This window comes from Gossypium raimondii, chromosome 11 (genome assembly GCF_025698545.1).
Source record: "Gossypium raimondii isolate GPD5lz chromosome 11, ASM2569854v1, whole genome shotgun sequence".
In the NCBI taxonomy this organism is placed as follows: domain Eukaryota; kingdom Viridiplantae; phylum Streptophyta; class Magnoliopsida; order Malvales; family Malvaceae; genus Gossypium; species Gossypium raimondii.
The window spans coordinates 51,338,767-51,357,545 of NC_068575.1; the positions used below are offsets into that span (position 1 = coordinate 51,338,767).

An 18,779-nucleotide genomic window follows, 5' to 3' on the forward strand; every position below is an offset into this window, starting at 1 on the left:
TTATTTTTAGAAATTTAATCCCTTTACTCTTTGGATTTAAAGAATTTAAATGAAAATGTTACTCAATGGGTAGTTATGTAACAAAAAAATTGACATTTGTATTTGACTTGGATTTAACATAGAACTTTAATCAATATTTCAATCAAAATATATTTCACCAACTAATGCCATTAAACAAGTTGAAATACTAAATTATGTCAACATTTAAAGTATAGAGATTAAATTTCAAATTTGAGCATAGTATAAGGACTAAAATTAAAATTGATCATTGTTGTATAATTTCAAAAAGTAAAAAGATTATGTATCTGGCCATCTATACATCAACATTTTGATCATAATAAAGCATTTAGACTAAAATGTCATTAGTAACAAATTATGTAAAAAATTTCAAATTTCAACATAATATAAGAATTAAAACTAAAATTTGACCATTATTATATGGTCTAAAAAAGATATGTATTTAAACACATGTATGTGAACATGAGATATGTAAAGGTTGAGTATTAAATTATATAAAAAAATAAATTTAAAATTTGAGGAGTAAAATTGAAATTAGACCATTTTGATAAAATGTAAAATGAGCTGTGGAGCTAGAAATATGAGAAAGGTTGCAATAACGGCAGCAGAGGGGGTGGCAATGCTGCCAACTGCTGGAAATATGAGAAAGCTTTGGTGTTTGTTTTTGTGCTGCATATTTACAACTTTTGGCCTCAAGATTTTTAAAAAACAATTTTAATATTAATTATTTGTTATAGAAAAAAAGAGCCCACAAATTAAGAAAATAATATTATTATTAGTAATAGTGAGGGAATATATAGAAAGAAAAAATCAAAAGCCGCAGGCCACACGTGCAATTGCAAAGAGACCATCTCCACCAGTAGATATTTGATAGGCACTGACCTCACCCCCCCACCCACCATCATATCCGCCATTCCAATATTTGCTCTCAAACCCCAACACTCCTTTCACCAAACGAAACATAAAACATATGGCCACCACGTCTTTTACTGCTCCTAAACTCTCTTCCCCAACTTTCCAAACCCTTTGCAGAAATCTTCCCCTTTCCCTCCCTATCCCCAAGACCCTTTCTTCTTTTTCTTTCCATCTTTCTCCCTTCCTCTCTCGCTTCCACCTCCACCACCACCACCCCACCCCTCGGTTCCACCCCCGCCGCCTCTTTGCCGTTCGTGCCGAATCCGAGAATGGCGCTGAGCCGCTTCGCCACTACGATTTCGACCTCTTTACTATAGGCGCCGGTAGTGGTGGTGTTCGTGCTTCCCGTTTCGCTGCCAATTTTGGTGCTTCTGTTGCTGTTTGTGAGCTTCCGTTTTCGACTATTTCTTCTGAGACCACCGGCGGCGTTGGCGGGACGTAAGTCTCCAGATATAAATATATATATTTTTATTGAAATATGTATATCTGTAATTTATCAATCTGTGTGTAAAGATGTTTTTTTTTTCAAGTTAGAATTTTTGTAGTTTATTGCACACTGAATTGTATAAACCGGGATTGCGTGTGTTTCTTCAATTTTGCCTTTTGGGTTCTGAGGCTTTTTCCTTTCCTTTTTTTTACTCGAAGTTCTAAGTTATGGTTAACTTGCTTGACCAAAGCTTTTGCGAACCCAAAGGCTAAAGTGAATTCAACAAAGCCTACATAAATTGATTTTCACCAGTATAGCAAGTACTGTTTTTTGTCTGTGTTTACTTCAAGTTGTAACAAAAACAATGCGAGTATGATTGCAGATGCGTTCTTAGAGGATGTGTACCAAAGAAACTAATGGTTTACGCATCAAAATATTCTCATGAATTTGATGAGAGTAATGGTTTTGGATGGAAATATGACACGGAACCAAAGCATGATTGGAGCACCCTGATGGCTAATAAAAATGCCGAGTTACAGCGTCTTACGGGTATTTACAAGAACATTCTCAACAAAGCGGGTGTCACATTAATCGAAGGCCGTGGAAAGGTAGATGATCAATCCTCTCTCCACATAGTCTCCTTATGATATGTTTAAATGCGTTTGTGTTTTTAATGGTTGTTGATTGTGAATCCATTTTGATGAAATATCATGCAGATTGTGGATCCACACACTGTTGATGTAGATGGAAAGCTTTACACTGCAAGGCATATACTGATTTCAGTTGGTGGACGTCCATTTATTCCTGATATTCCAGGAAGTGAGTATGCAATAGATTCTGATGCGGCCCTTGATTTGCCCTCAAAACCAGAGAAAGTTGCTATAGTAGGTGGGGGATATATAGCTTTGGAATTTGCTGGCATTTTCAATGGACTGACAAGTGAGGTTCATGTATTTATACGTCAGAAGAAAGTTTTACGAGGGTTCGATGAAGAGGTGAAGAATTCTGCAACTGATAACTGCTTTACTTTTTATTATCTTGTTATAGTAATTTGCATGATACTTGTTTTAGAAATTATGTTATTGTTGGTAAAAGAATGTGCTCTACTTTATAGATCAGGGATTTTGTTGGAGAACAAATGGCTCTACGGGGAATTCAATTTCATACAGAGGAGTCACCTCAGGCAATTGTTAAGTCAGCTGATGGTTCACTGTCCCTGAAGACCAACAAAGGAACAACTGAAGGCTTTTCACATATAATGTTTGCAACTGGTCGGAGGCCTAATACAAAGGTTTGGAATAAATTGTGACTCAATTCTCTTTGGTAAATAGCTTTTTGGTAACAAAATGCCATCAAAAGGCTACCAAACCAAACATGATTGAATTTACTAGTATTCCACCACAAAAACAGGATATAAAAAAGAAAAAGAGAAAGGAGAAACTTTGAAAGTTCTGTATTGTAACTGCCATCTTCAAATGTAATCAAACTTCCTGCTTTTCGTGATTCCCTTCTCATTGTGACTTAAGGAACTAGGACGCTTTTTTTTTATGTAGAGGATGTTGATTCTCTCCTTTGTAGTTGCAACTTCAGTTTTTTATGTAAATTAAAATATAGTAGGCGAAATTTGTATTGCTTTAACATTAACTCATACTACATTGCAGAACTTAGGGTTGGAGTCTGTAGGGGTGAAAATTAACAAGAACGGAGCAATAGAGGTAATGCACTTCTCACCTCGGAGTTTATTGTGCTTCATTTCTCTATTTTCTTTTCTGGTACTATCTCGTTTAATTTGTATATGGTCATGCCTTATTGTTTCTTTAGGTTGATGAATACTCGCGTACTACAGTACCTTCCATTTGGGCTGTAGGGGATGTCACAGATAGAATAAATTTGACACCTGTTGCTTTGATGGAAGGAGCAGCATTAGCAAAAACACTGTTTCAGAATGAACCAACGAAACCTGATTATAGGTAATCTACTCACTAGAGCTTCATTGGTTGAACAAGTTTAAAGGATTAGGTGAAATTGGAAAGGGCTTATGGCTCTTTTTTTGCCTCCAGTACATATTGGTTGAGGCAGTTTATCCACCTTCCTGCTGGAAAACAATTTCTAGTTCCAAATTACCATCTAGCTATTTCCACTGTACTCTTAGATGGATGCTATGTGCCATATTATGGTTTAAAATATGTCCCAAGTTTCATTATTTTACTTTTCATTATTTTCTTTTCAACGAACTTCTTCCAGGACTCTGTCTTCCTTATCTCACTTGTTGTTCATGCACACATTTTAGGCTTCTTTTTCTAATTTTTTGATGTTCCTTTTCCAAAACTTTTAAATTCCACCCAATTATATGATAACTCTGTCTCCCCACTCCACATGTTCTATCCTCTTTTGTACTGCTGGTTTATTTGGTTACTTGTTGATGATTGGGGGGGGGGGGGGAGTTGGATTGGGAGTGCTTTAAAGGATTGAATATTGGGTTTGAGATATCTTCCAAAAAAATCACGAGAAATAAGAATGGAAATAATAAATAGTATAACCTTAACTCCGTGCCATGTGGTATTCATTTATTGGTGCCTCGGAAATGCCCAAGTAAAGATATAGTGAAGGAAGCCCATATTCCACATTTGCTTGTTGTCGAGTGACACTTATTAGTGATTAATATTTGATCCATGGATGTATACTTGCAAGTAATATGGTGAGTCATATTCAAATAAAATAATGCATTTTGACTTAATGACCATCCTGCGGACAATTTATACAGTGTCTTCTTTGTCGTTGATTTGTTGTTTTGGTGATTTTGGGTACAAAGTGGATTTCATTTTGTATTCAATTGCTTTTTGACTTTTCTTCCTATGCATTTTGGTATAGGGCTGTACCCTCGGCCGTCTTTTCCCAGCCACCTATTGGACAAGTTGGTCTTACTGAAGAACAGGTTAGGAACTATTTGACTTATATGCAACAGCTGAAAGTGATATTTACTCAAATATTTTAGAATTTTACAGGCTATAAAAGAATATGGTGATATCGATGTCTACACAGCAAACTTCAGGCCGTTGAAGGCCACTCTTTCAGGGCTTCCTGATCGGATATTCATGAAACTTATAGTCTGTGCAAAGACAAACAAAGTTATTGGTTTGCACATGTGTGGAGAAGATTCAGCTGAAATTGCGCAGGTTCAAGCCTTTACCTAAGTTGGTGCTTTCCATCTCCAGGCTTGTGGTTTCTTTTTCTGATGTGTGCAGTTGTTTCCAGGGATTTGCAGTTGCTGTCAAAGCTGGCTTGACTAAAGTAGACTTTGATGCCACCGTGGGTATTCATCCAACATCAGCTGAGGAGTTTGTCACAATGAGGACTCCTACTAGGAAAATACGACAGAGCTCCGAGTCTCAGGTTTATCATAGTTTTTCAGTCTTATGCATTGATACTTGCAGTCTAATATGTTTAATTTTCTCTAATCTTATAACTGAAAATCACTGGAGTTAATAATGATTACTGGGTACTTGGCAATGCCTTTACAAGAGATTATTTTTCAACAATGGTTGCCTAATTTCCTTGCAGATACTGACCAAGTTAAAAATATCCTGATAACTGATTGATTTCCACGCTGCTGTCTTCCCTATTTTGCTTTTGAGTTTATATTTTTGCAATTCCGTGTGTTGATGCATTTTGATTACTTACTAATAATCTATTTTCATTAATGCTATGAATAATGTTATTCCTAATTGTCATTACACCTTTTAATGTCACACAGGGAAACATGGGTCATGAGGCAAAAACTGCAGCAGGGGTTTAGCTAGAGTAATTGAATAGGTCGCGTTTTGTTGGAGTTCCTTTCAAGGTGCAAACAATTGATCTGCTGTCCTTATGAATTGTGCAAAATGATTGATTGCTTTGAATTCTAGTTATTCCTCTCTAACTTGAGGCAAATATGAAAAGGACTAAGAATATTAACAACCGTAGATGATTACTGAGGTCTTTGCTGGATATGTTGACTCTTTCTTGGGGATTCATAGGAGAAATTGTTTTATTAGCTTCTTAGAGACAATGTTTGGTTGTGATGCTAAATATTTTCTGCGTATGCAAAAGAAGCTTGACCATTTAAATTAGTTGGCAAACGTAAAATCAAGTTACTGTCCTGTTATTGTTTTAAGCACAGTTCTTGCCCTATTCCCTCTCTGGGTTTTTACCTCTTAAGTCAACCCTTCATGTTGTTAAATCATCTTGAGCAATTTGGCTGATTGAGCTACTGGTGGTTGTCTATTTTGTGTATATAGTCTATGGATCTTTGATTTTAGCTCGTGATGAATGATATTATCACATGGATCAAAGATGTCCTTTGGGTGAAACTGATGAACTGCAAGCTTCAAAATGTGACTTTTGATAGCAGTGATTTTGCTTTGAAATTGTTGTGTGACATAGTAATACTCTTTTGTTTTCTTTGATATTATTTAGATTCTTTATATGCAATTTGAGAACCATGTTGAACAACCCTCAATTATTTATATTTGTACATAGGTTGGATGGAGAACAATACTAATATACAAGAATGAAAGAGAGATTCTGTTTTGTTTCATGAAAGATGGCATTGACATTTAAGCCCTCTCCCTTGTTTGAGTTTGACCTATGCTTTTTGCTAGATTTTAGAAGTACGATAAACAGCATTTGATCTCTGATCTTGGTACTAATACAAAAGATATTCTTTGGCAATGACAGGTTGATGCTGATTGTAACCTCCATTACGATGCAAACAAGCTGGTTGGTGGAAAAAATCGTTCTGACACGAAGTTTCCCCTTTGCATCCGAGTCAAACATGCATGCCATGCCATACATCATAATTCCAACTTCTTACACATCATGGTAGTAAGAAAGTAAAATTATTTGCATCTTCTTCGATCAGTTCACATTTTACTGTAAAAAATGCTGTTAGATCGATCACATGTAAACTATAGCCGTTGCCTATATTTGGTCCAAAATGTTTTTGGATCATTGATGTTAAAATAAACAGTGTTAATTTGTTGCTTAACTGACAAAATCTTTAGTTTCCAATAAGAATGAATGCTCCGGAGTTAATTAACTAGTTTTCTATTTGTTTCCTATTCCTGACCTGTGTATGGGTGTGAACACAAAAGACAACAACACTGTCCAATTTCCAAAACCGGATCTCTGTTTGTTCCTACATAAATTATGTCGGTACAAAAGTGGTGAGCCAAATGGCAAACCTCCAATTCTATCGGCAAAAAATTGCCCCTTTTTTTCTCTTTTTAATTAGAAGATTTTATTTTATTTTTCTAATGATGAGATGCCAAGCCTAATTGCTTGAGATATCGGTGTGTATCTTCAGGGTGGTCGTCGAGTTTCGGCCGTTCAGGCTGCATCCAACGCCCATCCTCGTTCCTTACCATCCCCTTGTTCTCATATTGCCTCCAATATGGTGGAACCAAATAATGATCTTTCAAAAAGTCAGAGGCCTTGTTCACCAAAGCAGGGTCCCTTCCACTTGCCAGCACAAATCTATGGCCTTTTCCATGGTACCTGCAAACCAATTAAGCATTAAATTGAAGCAGCTAATGTTTAATAAAAATTAATGGTCTTAATTAATTTTAGTCCTTTCTGCTTATGTTTTATTACGAGTGAAGAAAACCTGTTAAAATCATTCACATTGGTAGTTTATCTTTCAGGTCAGGTATATTATTCAAATCAGAAACAAATTAATTATATTGGGTCAAAGAGATGGCTTAAGAACTAAAAAGGCATCTGAATTCTTGAAGTATATAAAAAAAAAGGGTTGGTTCTGTAGACTATCGTCCAAGCTTATTATATAATAATACTACCATCACTGATAGATATTTGTGTGATTATTTATTGCAAATGTGGTCCCAGTCAATTTAAGGTTGGGATTATAAGATAATAGTCTAGTGCTTAAAATACTGAGCATACGATGCTTGCAGCACAATTATTCATTATGAAATGGGAACTCAATTCAATCATAGTTTAGGGGAAAACGGCTCCTGCAGGTAATAAAAGCTTAAAACGGAATTCATTTCAATTATAGTTACTGTGAAAACGAGGGGTGCACTCAATTTCTAGATGAGTTTGTTGTTTTGTTTTCAAATCCTGGAAAATGACCAATAACTTGTTAGGTGACGAGGTTAAAAGAAAACCTAAAAGCGTAAAACCTGCAGTGCAGGACCACTAAGTAACACGTGCATATTCAACTATGGCTTAAGCATAAGAAACTAACCCGTCAAGTAAATGCAAAAGAGCTTCCAAATTATGTGCGCAACTGAGGTCGCCCGTCTCTTTTAGAAATGGCGAGTTTTTATGATCCAAAGACAGTTCAACTCCGACATGAGAGAAACTCCAGGGCAACCTCTCAGCCATCTTCATCAACAATGGCGACACGTTTTCGTTGAAGAACAATCCTGGGGATTTAGGGACTATGTCATGCACATTCACCACCCTCAACACTTTAACTCCCAGCACTTCCATCCGTTCCTTGAACCTCACGTTACCTACCCTAGGACCCGAAAAGGAGAACACGCTCACTGGCACAGCTCTGCTATCTTGCAGCACATTTAGACCCGTTTCCACAATATCATATGCGCTGAGAATTGCCAAGGCACTGCCTAAACTGTGACCAGTTATTGTTAAGCTTAGCTCTTCAAGCTGGTAGATTTCGAGTAACCTTTTCACTTCGGTTAAAATTTGTTCCCTCGCTGAGAACTTGCAGAAGCGGCAATTCACATCTTTGTCGGTGTAGAGATCGAGGAAGCCTGATTCTACTTTTACTGTTGAATCGGGGCATGGGATTTTGTTCGAAGAAATGGGTTTGAGGAAATCCATTAAATCCGCAATCCACTCCGGGCGGGTCACGGTTCCCCTCCAAGCGACGATGATGTCGCGACGGCCTAAGCGTTTGGATATTTCGTCGTTGGAAACAGCGACGTAGCCTATCCAATTCGCACTCTTGCTCCACACTTTGGGCCACCGAGATTTCTTGAAGAAATTGGGAAGGTTAATGTTGGATGTTGCGAAGATGTACCTGGAGACCGCGTAACCATGGTCCGCCATGGCTAGGGAGTCAAAGAACTGACGGGGCGTGAACCTGCAACTTCCACAGTATTTGGAAAATGGGTCGTAATCGAAAGCATCGTAACAGGCTTGTGCCATCTCGCCATATCGAATCAGCTCCGACCGTAGAAGATGGTCCATTGGATCTAACATCCCAACCCAGTCATCCACGCCATGGATTTCTCTCCATACATCCGCCACTCGTCTTTCTTCTCGTGTTTCCTTGTCGAGTTCGTCGATGGAAGAGGACAAGGAGCCGCTTGTTTTAGACGAAACCCTAGGCACCCTAAGCGACCTTGTGGCAAATCCCATACTTGTAGCACGTTGAAGCTGAGGTTCCCGGCCTGAAAACGACACCGGACGGCATTTTTCAGACGGAAAAACCTGATGAGTAATGGAAAGAAAGGTTTTGGATAGAGAAATGGCCATTGAAAGTAGCAAGCTTTGGATGAAACGGGGGAGGTTTTAATATGTAGGATAGAGGTGAACTTTAACTATTTTGGTGAATGGTGTTGGTGAACTTTAACTAGTTTTAGGTTTCAAGAAAGTTCTGGGCATCATCAAGTTTCATGGAAATAAAGATATCATGTGATACCTTCAACCATTTCTATATTTGTATATTCTTTGAGAAAGGACGGAACTCCCTTTCAGGAAAATTTTTCATTTAGTCAAGGACGGAACCCCCTTCCAGGAACCGCCCCAACGCGTAAATCTTCGTACGGGAATTGGCCTCATCCATGACAATTAAACTTCAAAGTTTGTTTTAGGTTTAAAGCAGTTAATGAACATCAGTTTTTTAAATAAAAAAAATTAAAATATTTTCAAATGATTTAATTTAATTTTTAATTGAATTAAATTCGTGACACAATCCAACGCCATCTTAATCAGAAATAATTTAAGTTCAAATCCCACTTGTTTAACTGAGTTTACCTTTAATATTATTTTTAAGCAAACAGTCTTTAAATAAATCTAATTTTAATTTTATTTTTAAGTAATTGAAGCATGATAAGAAGTCAAAGTGAACCACAATTATTACTAAGTACAAAACCTCACTTGCTTCCACAATTTTCTAACTAACTTCTAATCCAATTAATTCTTAATTATAATTTCTTGGGGTTTTTTTTTAATTATGTAAAGTATGTTTCTAATAAATATATTACTTTCGACAATATTAAAGCAATAAATTTGACAATTCCTAGAGGTTAGTTCAAGGAATTCCAAACTTTGCTTCACAAAACGATATGACATTTTCAATTTTTAAATATATTTTTTTTAAATTACTCAATCTTCTTTTGTATGCAATTGTGAAAAACAGTGAAATCAAACATCACGGTGGCAGTGACGGAGTCAAAAAATTATTTTTAGAGAGTCGGAATTAATAGCACCACTTTTTACGATAGTGAAAACACAATTTCACCATCTTGATAATCTATATCTTTATAATTTTTAAAGGATTAAATCAAATTTTTATTATTATGGGGCCAATGTGTAATTTTATCATTACTAATTTAAAATTTTATAAATCATAAAGGGCCTAAATGAAAAATTTTACATTTTAAGGGGTCCCTACTAACCCCTGGCTCCGCCAGTGCACGATGGTTTGTTTATTCGTGTGAATATTATTTATGTTAAATATTAGGGCTATGTTGTAATTCTTATTTTACAAAAACTTATTAAATATATAAAAATACTTAAGACATATATTAAAATTTGGTTTAAAATATTAAAATCTTATACCAAACAGCACGAGTTAGTATGCACCAATACAGGTAGTATTAATTGAAAGGGATTGAAATGCACAAAAATTTTGACTAGAAAAGGACTTAAATTATTTGATATCGCTTGCCCCCTATGTTTTACCCTTGTCACCTACATAATAGATTTATTAGTTTTGATTGATAATGTTTAATAATTAGTTAATGATCAAATATTTTCAAAATATTCTAAGAAACTTGTAGCATTTCAAAGATTTATAAAATATTCAAAAACATATTTTAAATGTGAATAACAAAAAATGTTTTTTAAGTCATAATTAATTGTTTTTAGTGCAATTGAAGTAAGATAGATGCTCACCATTAATTTTAGTTACATAAAAGGTTGGAAGTTATAGAAATAAGATCAATTTTACTTTACGTATTGGGCTACCATATTTTAATAAATTGACAATCTAATCCCGAGTGGCCAATCATGCCACAACAAAACCAAATTTTTATACGGAAATTTACCCATCCAAGAACCATTATCAAAACTAAGAGCACAACTTGATTCTAACAGATCCCAAGGGCTCACCGGGTACAGATATTATGTGGCCCAATCCAGGCCAAGTCCAATTCTTGCAGACTCAGCAATTCTTTGCCTATATTAACTACAAATTAAAGTGAGAAGATTTGAATAAAAAAGGTTCAAAAAGTGAACTTGAAAAAGAAAATAAGACCTGCTTTTTAAATGGGCCGAGCCTCAAGTAAAATTTTTAGTCTTGCCCGAATCAACTATATAATTACGATATGTACCATCAAACATGACATAGAGAATTACAATATAATTAAACTTTGTCATTAAAACACATCTAAAGAATTACAATTTTTTGTAATTATAACAAAGTATAATTATTACTCTAATAATTAAATTTTTATTCAATTACTCCCTACAGTACAAATATACTCTAAATTTTATATACAAATTCTACCTACCATTAAGGATTCTAGAATAAGGCTAATACAATCAATGAGTAGTGTTTTTTTTTTTTTTTTTCTGGGTGCTTCTAGTGTCACGGGCCGCAGTTCAAAGCCCGTGACCATCGCACCAAATGCATCCAATGGGGGTCTATTGCTTAGATGGGAATCATTTGGCCTACGAGAACTGGCCCGATTCAAAGAGATATTTGAGAAGCCTGTCAGATTGAAGCCTAGTTGGCCCGATAGCGAAGAGATGGTAACTTAGGCTAATATGGTAACTAATCTTAGAAGATAGAGGGAATCATATCTTGTAAAGATTAGATTAGATTTGATAAGACTTATCTTGTAAATCCCTAAAATTAAGGGATATGGTTAAATCTCATCCGTCGATGTAAATATATCTTGACCGTCGGTTTTGGGGGAGCTCAACTATAAATAGAGAGCCTCCCCCTCATTTGTACTCACTCCTGAATTGTTTCATTATTCTTTGTGAATAAGAATTGAGAGCATTTACTCAAACACTTTGCGAGCGCTCCTTTTGTTGTTCTTTTGTAGCTTCTTTTGGCACAATCGCTTTCGCTATACAAATTGGTGCCTTGGAGGAGTTCTAAAGAATCCTCACTTTTGGGCGTAAAGGCTGACTTAGGCGAGTTTGGAGCAAACAGATCGCCTAAGGCTGCACGGTTTGCGAGACGAAAGGTCTAGCCCCGTGACATTAGCCCGTACTTATAAAATAGATTATGTATAAGCTAACTATAGATATATGTAAACAAGTACATAAAGAGTAATATAAATATAGATGTATATAACTTCTTGCAAGTTGCAGTATATACACATTATTAAATTTAACGCAACTATATATCACTATAAAATTTATAATCACTTTTAAATATCACCAACACCTTTTTCTTTTCCTTGTTTAAAATTTAAAGTCACTTTAATAAAAAATTTAATATAAAATTAAGATATTAAACAAAAAAAAGAGTAAATCTCATAGCTGGAAAGAAAATCTAAAACAAACTTTTTACCCATTTTATCCAAAATTTTTTATTTTTACCAATTAACTATATTTTTCAATTTTCATCTATTCTAACCAATCTAATATTCTTTCCACTCCAACAATATACTAAATAACTAAGCGTACATAATGACTTGGACTTAATTGTCAAAGATCGATAATGATAGGACGATTATGAGGAAAATAAGATTCAACGTGGTTGATGCATATAATAAACCAACTGTGATTTATATTTTATTAAAATTTTAAATTATTTTAATGACAAAAACATAACCTCAAGCCTCAAGCCATTAAATCGGAATTAAAAAATGTAGATGTAAGGTTGTGGAAAAAAGGCAATTGGAGAGGTTTCACACAAGGTTGTTTACATGCAGAGAGCTTTGGCGAGTGTCACTATTTAGTTTGTATGATGATGAGTTAGGATAGTGTAGCTGTACGGTACTATTCTTGTCATTGGGGATTAAGCAAGCCAAGTGGAACGAGGTAAAGCCTATAACAATCCCTATCCCTCTGAAATTTCTCTTACTCAGTTTTTTCTTTTATCCTTTTGCAGGCAATCGTATAAAGTGTTCATGTAAATGTTGATGAGGTCGCTGGTGAGAAGTACTCATGACACAGATTTGAAATGTCACGCGCATGTACTACGAAAGGAGTGTGCCATTTAGACTTTTAATACCAACATTAATTTTATTGCAACCGACACATGTGACTACTTAATTCGCTGAATCTTTAGGAAACATTGTTAAAAAGTTTATAAAAACGATAATGGTGTTTGGAAAAATTTTACTTCCTTTTTCAAAGCTTTTTTTATATTAATTTGTGGTTTTGGATTTTTAGATTTATTTTGATAAAATAATTTTATTTTATGATTTTTAATCAGGTATGTTAATTTTTTGGCTCTTTAACTTTATAAAAAATTTATTTTAACTTTCCATTTAAATTTTCTCATCTTTTAATCATTAAATTTATATTAATTGTCAAATCACTTTTAAATGAATAGAAAATGTGCGCATAAAGCTAGCTAGCTTTAGTTAAAAGTCAAAAAATATCATGTCTCAATCACTTAATGAACTAATGTGTTACGTCAGTAGTTTATTAGTGAATTAACGAAAATTTTAACAGAATGGCCAATTTTAACAAATATCTTAAATAGTGTAATTAAATTGACAAAAAATTTAAATTAATAAAAATATGAATGCGCTATTTTAGAGTAACTAAATTATAATTTATTTTAAATATTTCTAAAAAGTAATAATTTTATATAATATTTTATTTCTTTTTACTATTTTAAATATGAAATATTTATTTTTATATATAAAAATAAAATTAATTATAAATTAAATAAAGAAAAGATTTTGATTCCATTAGTTTTTTTAATTTAAGCCGTCCAAACATATTGGTTGGGATCGGTTTTTGCAAGCAAACCTACTCGGTCTGACAACTGAAGTGAACAAAAGACAACGCAGGCAACAGCAGAACTTCCTCCGAAATACCACGTGTTTTGTTCTCCTCAACTGTTTCCATTGGGGTCACCCCCATTCAAATTAAGTTTCAATTTGCATTTGATTTCAGATTCCTTTCCCATCGATCTTTTCTAGGCTTTGAATTCTAAACCCTAACATCTCTCACTCTCCATCTTTGCTTTGGGGTTCCGTCTATGGAGATTTCTTCAATTTCCACTACTACACTACACTACTTCTGTCCCTCAACAGGTTTTCCTCTCCTTTTCTCTTTGTTTTATACTTTTTACAATTTCGACGATCCTTTTACATCTTAGAATTTGCTCCGATCATTTTGCCCTTTTATTGTTTTAAATTATTCTCCATATTTATCGAGTACGTTTATTATTATCCAGAGTCTTTGCTGTTCAAGAGAGTTAAGCTTCCTTCATGGGATCAACATCTGGTGTCTATTTCTTTGAATTCAAGAACTGAACAGCGTTTATTAGCTCGGCCATATTCTCTTGCTCACAAGGGGAACTCGGTGAAGGTTAAATTCTTACTGAAAGCTTCATTTTAAAAAAAGAAAATTTATTCCCATTCCTTCTTCCAATGTAATGTCTTATGGTTTCAATTTGAGCTTAATGTTCTCTTTTGCAGGTTAAATGTAGTCAAAAGAGAGAAATTCCGGTTTTAGAGGCCAGGTATTGTATCTTTAGACGTTTGAAAAAATATATGAACATGCGGGAATCATTACGTAATATTCTTATTCCATTTGTTTATGGCATCTGTCGGTGCAACACAACGAAGCTATAGCACTCTGCTGTATCGTTAATATATGTTATTGTTTGGGATTAAAATGTCTTTCTTCAATATTTGGTTATATTAGACTTGGCTAGCATAACCCGCAGTCTATTGCTCTTTCTTTGGTGCTTTTGTCACGTTTAAAGTAGAAGCATGTACAGACACAGTTGCCAAATCAAATTTTCTATGGGTGCTCAAGCCACATGTTATTCTTCATTGCTTATTTTACGTCGGTTTTGGTGGAATCTCTCTAACAAGAATTTTGTCTTATTGAATAAGTTTAGTGTGCTACACTCGGGGTATCTGAACCATTATGATGAATTTAGAAATTATTTAGTTCTTTTCATCTCATCCAAATGCGGATAGGTGTGAAAGTTTTGTTACTTTAACTTGGAAGTGAGGGTATGTGCTGGGAACAAATATATATTTTTTCAAATTTTTCATATATTTTGAGGGTGAGATGTCAAGACCCATGTTTGCCGTGTATGTGTTGTACATGTTACTTTAAGGAAATGAAGAGCTGGAGAACCTCAGTGAAAGTGTTTTGCTAATATGTTACTGAATTTACACGTCCTCTTATTGTTGGTTATAGAGCAAAATATGGTCGTATGCTATCTGGTCTTTGAATAGTTTTACTTGTTTGCTTGTTCTTTTTATCCTTTATTTCTTTCCATATTTATGATAAATTTGCTTCTTTCCTTTGAAGTTCTATGGACGAGGTTTTTGATATTTTGGCTGAACGTATTCTTCCTACATCATCAGTAGCATCAAATCCTAATACAAAGTAAGTTCCACTTTCTTGAATCTAGGAATATTTATGCTTTCTTATCCTAAATTACTGGTCATTGCTGTTTGTTGATTTGGCCTATATTAAAGTAGAAGGATCTTGCATTCCTGTTATAATGTGTTTAAAAATCTATTACTTATCAAAATGAAGTAAAGATAATACCAATTACAGTATGGACTCCTAGTCTATTCTTTTTGTGGCAAAAATTGCATATATATTTTACCATTTAGAAAAATTTAGGCAGAGAGGTAGTTTCTCAAAGTAGTTCAGATACTATAGATTACACTTTTTCACTTGTAAAATTTCTTTCGGGGCTGTACATGCACACGTTTCATGCTTTTATGACCCTTCCATATGATACTCCTACCTTGCAAGACAGAGTTTCCACAAATGGTTCGTAACCCTAATTTAAAAGTGTTTAACCGAATGTTGGGTTGGCATTCCTGTGACAAGTGCTGTTTCTTTTCTCCTTATCTCAGTTCTCTACAACCTTTTCTGTATCTCTTCTTATAAAATCTAAAACTTGGAGGTCATGCAGGCATATTGTCGGTTTAGCTGGGCCTCCTGGTTCTGGGAAAAGCACTCTAGCTTCTGAAGTTACACAGCGCATAAACAAGTTCTGGTTCCAAGGGGCTTGTACGTCTGATCCTCAAGTTGTGCCTCCAGATGTGGCTATAGTTGTTCCGATGGATGGATTCCATCTATATCGTTCCCAACTAGATGCAATGGAGGTTAAGCTTCCTCTGTTTATAACTTTCAAGTGTAATAGTTGAATTTTTCTTGGAAGTTTGTGATTCTAACTATAGTAACTTCATTTTAGAATCCAGAAGAAGCACATGCAAGAAGGGGAGGTTAGCTTTTCTGTTTAATATTTCTCCAGACTCCTGTTTGTTAGAAAGTAAATCGATGATCCTTCGATTGATGAATCAGCTCCTTGGACTTTTGACCCTGTGCTACTGCTTAATTGCCTCAAGAGTCTAAGGAAACAGGTTGGTAGCTATTGTCCTTTAACGAAAACGAACATTTGATTTGGCTTGAAATGGAGGCATATATATAGTTATTTTTTAGGCTTTTTTTTTTCTTTCAAATCCAGATGTATGAATTGTTGGAGATTTAGATAATTAGAGATACATGTAGATGGAGATTTTCTTTTAAGCTTGCAACAATTGTGATTTTATTCTAATAAGAATAAATGTCTCAGGGTTCTGTTTATGCACCATCATTTGCCCATGGTATTGGAGATCCTATTGAAGATGATATCTTTGTGAGCCTTCAGTAAGTTACCCACGCCATTTATTCTATTCAAATCGGCAACTCCTTAATGTTGGATAAAGTGATACAGAGTAAAATTATGATTTTAGAGTTGAATGTAGCTGGCTGCGAACTTTTATCTAATATTGTATGCTTTCTATCAACTTCTGCAAATGTTATATCCTACCTTGTAATTTTTTCTTCTTGGTTTGGAAATGTGTATAAGAACACATGTTTGTTTTTATGTTAGTTATTTCTTTTCTTGTTTGTTTGTTTGGTGAGAATTTTTGGGATACTAAATTGTATAATTAGATGAGAAGTGAGATTAATCATCTGACTAGACCTGTGGCCTTTTTTGGATAAAAACAGTAATTGGAGATTGGAGAAAAGATGGAAATATACTGCTAAACAAAATGACTATTGCAGGCTGAGTTGACACAAAATGGCATACTCGGATAATATATGTGGAGAATGGAGTATATCCTGAGATCACTTTTCTCAATGAAAGTTGATCTTTGTATTTGGCTGTTTTGCTCACTTCGATTATCTTTCATGTAGGAACAGGGAATGGCTTAATTTCCAAATGTAGTAACAGGCATGTAGATAGTCAATAGGTTGAGTTTTTAGTTGGTGGTTGGTGAATAATTAGAACATTTTTTTTCCCTTTTTGCAGGCATAAAGTGGTCATAGTAGAAGGAAATTATCTATTGTCTGATGAAGGGGTTTGGAGGGAGGTATCATCTATATTTGATGAGAAGTGGTAAGCATTGTCCTCTACCTACTTTATAGTTTATTCTTTTTGATGGATAAGCCATGAATGACTCAGAAAGCAAGAAGGGAGGATGAAGGTGACGGTTCCAGATGAGAGAAAACTAGGAAAAGAGGTCTACTTGTTTTTATTTCAAAACCTCTAATATATCTATAAAGGGACGAGCCAACACTAACAATTAGAGTTGAGAAAGTGTCTAGCCTACACTAGCAATTATCCTAGTCAGCAGCTCTCTCACCAACCCAATGGCAATTACATCAACATGAACAGAAAGAAGCTAATGCATTAACTAACACCTAACAGATTAAACATATGTTTATTACCTTAGTACTTTTTAATGTTGACTGCCTTCAATTTGGTTTTCATATATATGTTAAATTTTATTACATTTTTTGGTTCCCTTGTCTATATACCTCAAATACGGTTCAGATCTCAAAGATCAACCTTGGCTTGGGAACTAGTTTAACAATCTGTGTTCTATTTTTTCCGTTTTCTGATAAAAAACCAAAGAGAAGTAGCTTCATGCTTAACATGCATGCTTGCTATTTTCATAAAACATAATATACTACATTTCTGTGGTTGGGACAAGCATATGAAAAGAATTCTGTTGATCTTCTTCTGTGCAAGGTTCATTGATGTTGACCTTGACACGGCAATGCAACGGGTTCTAAAAAGGCATATATCAACAGGTAAAAGGTCCTTTTGCTTAAAATTTAAGCAGGCATCTCTGATATGTAGTTATATAAGAAGAATTAAAGATTATGAGTTTAAGAGTTCTGATTTTGTTTCCCTGTTCTATAACAGGAAAGCCCCCTGATGTTGCTCAATGGCGGGTAAGTGAGGTGAAAAAGTTGTTGTAAATGAGATTAGAATTGTAGGTAATGTTTATTATAGTTTTGTTTCTAATCCTTTTACCTATTTTCTGTATTATGCAGATAGACTACAATGACCGACCCAATGCGGAATTTATAATGAAATCAAAGAAAAATGCTGACTTGGTGATCAAGTCTATTGACTTCTTCCAAAGATAATTAAACCTGATGAAATATTACATTTTGAGTAATGGGAGATGAGGGGAAAATGTATGATTTGAGTTGGAAAGATGGCTTCAATAATAGTGTCTTGGGACAGTGTTGGAAATTAAAATTTTATGTACTTTCACTGTTGTTTCGGTTTAATGAAAACGACTTGACTGACTATATGACAATTGCCGACCAGGGATCGTGGTTAACCATTTTGCTTTATTTATTATTTCTAATTTCCGGCATTAATGTATGACAAAACGAAACCTCGTTATGGAGGTTTTCTCATGTTGATACTAATTTATGTAGAAAATAAATGGTCATTTGACAGTATGTCTTATTATATCCAATTCCAGAACTATCTAAAAGGAATAATTATATATAAATTTGTTAATTAAAAGAAATATTATGCGGCTCTTCCCAAGGATTCCCGATGGAGTTGGAATTTTGTTAATAACTTTTACATCAATGGAAATGCATGGAATTCAGCAGATGTGTCAGATCCAAGATACTAAAAGAGAGAGAAAGGGTAGTTGATCCAACTTGTCAATTACATAAGCTCATATATATATATATAATA

General features: G+C 34.6%; 3 protein-coding genes across 4 annotated transcripts; 2 read left to right on the plus strand and 1 right to left on the minus strand.

Moving 5' to 3' along the window:
- Positions 1–890: 890 nt before the first annotated feature.
- Positions 891–6,437, plus strand: LOC105803157 (glutathione reductase, chloroplastic). The gene is made up of 11 exons (XM_012635190.2): positions 891–1,371; positions 1,743–1,968; positions 2,077–2,355; positions 2,475–2,651; positions 3,022–3,075; positions 3,182–3,330; positions 4,232–4,295; positions 4,366–4,536; positions 4,616–4,753; positions 5,115–5,201; positions 6,077–6,437. Exons 1-10 carry the CDS (start codon positions 989–991, stop codon positions 5,154–5,156), a joined length of 1,683 nt encoding a protein of 560 aa, XP_012490644.1. The 5' UTR covers positions 891–988; the 3' UTR covers positions 5,157–5,201; positions 6,077–6,437.
- A 43-nt stretch (positions 6,438–6,480) lies between these two features.
- On the minus strand, positions 6,481–9,186 carry LOC105803159 (phospholipase A1-Igamma1, chloroplastic). Its single transcript, XM_012635194.2, has 2 exons — positions 7,605–9,186; positions 6,481–6,895 (listed from the first exon to the last, which is right to left on the minus strand). Exons 1-2 carry the CDS (start codon positions 8,861–8,863, stop codon positions 6,652–6,654), a joined length of 1,503 nt encoding a protein of 500 aa, XP_012490648.1. The 5' UTR covers positions 8,864–9,186; the 3' UTR covers positions 6,481–6,651.
- Positions 9,187–13,518: 4,332 nt separating this feature from the next.
- LOC105803160 (putative uridine kinase C227.14) lies at positions 13,519–18,376 on the plus strand. 2 transcript variants are annotated; one of them, XM_012635195.2, is made up of 12 exons: positions 13,519–13,839; positions 13,983–14,116; positions 14,227–14,270; positions 15,077–15,154; positions 15,696–15,888; positions 15,978–16,008; positions 16,088–16,146; positions 16,359–16,432; positions 17,082–17,168; positions 17,805–17,866; positions 17,982–18,019; positions 18,113–18,376. In XM_012635195.2, exons 1-12 carry the CDS (start codon positions 13,785–13,787, stop codon positions 18,206–18,208), a joined length of 951 nt encoding a protein of 316 aa, XP_012490649.1. In that variant the 5' UTR covers positions 13,519–13,784; the 3' UTR covers positions 18,209–18,376. The 2 variants fall into 2 exon arrangements, with proteins under 2 accessions (XP_012490649.1, XP_012490650.1); XM_012635196.2 differs by having other exon boundaries at positions 13,521–13,839; positions 17,982–18,010.
- The last annotated feature ends 403 nt before the right edge of the window (positions 18,377–18,779 follow it).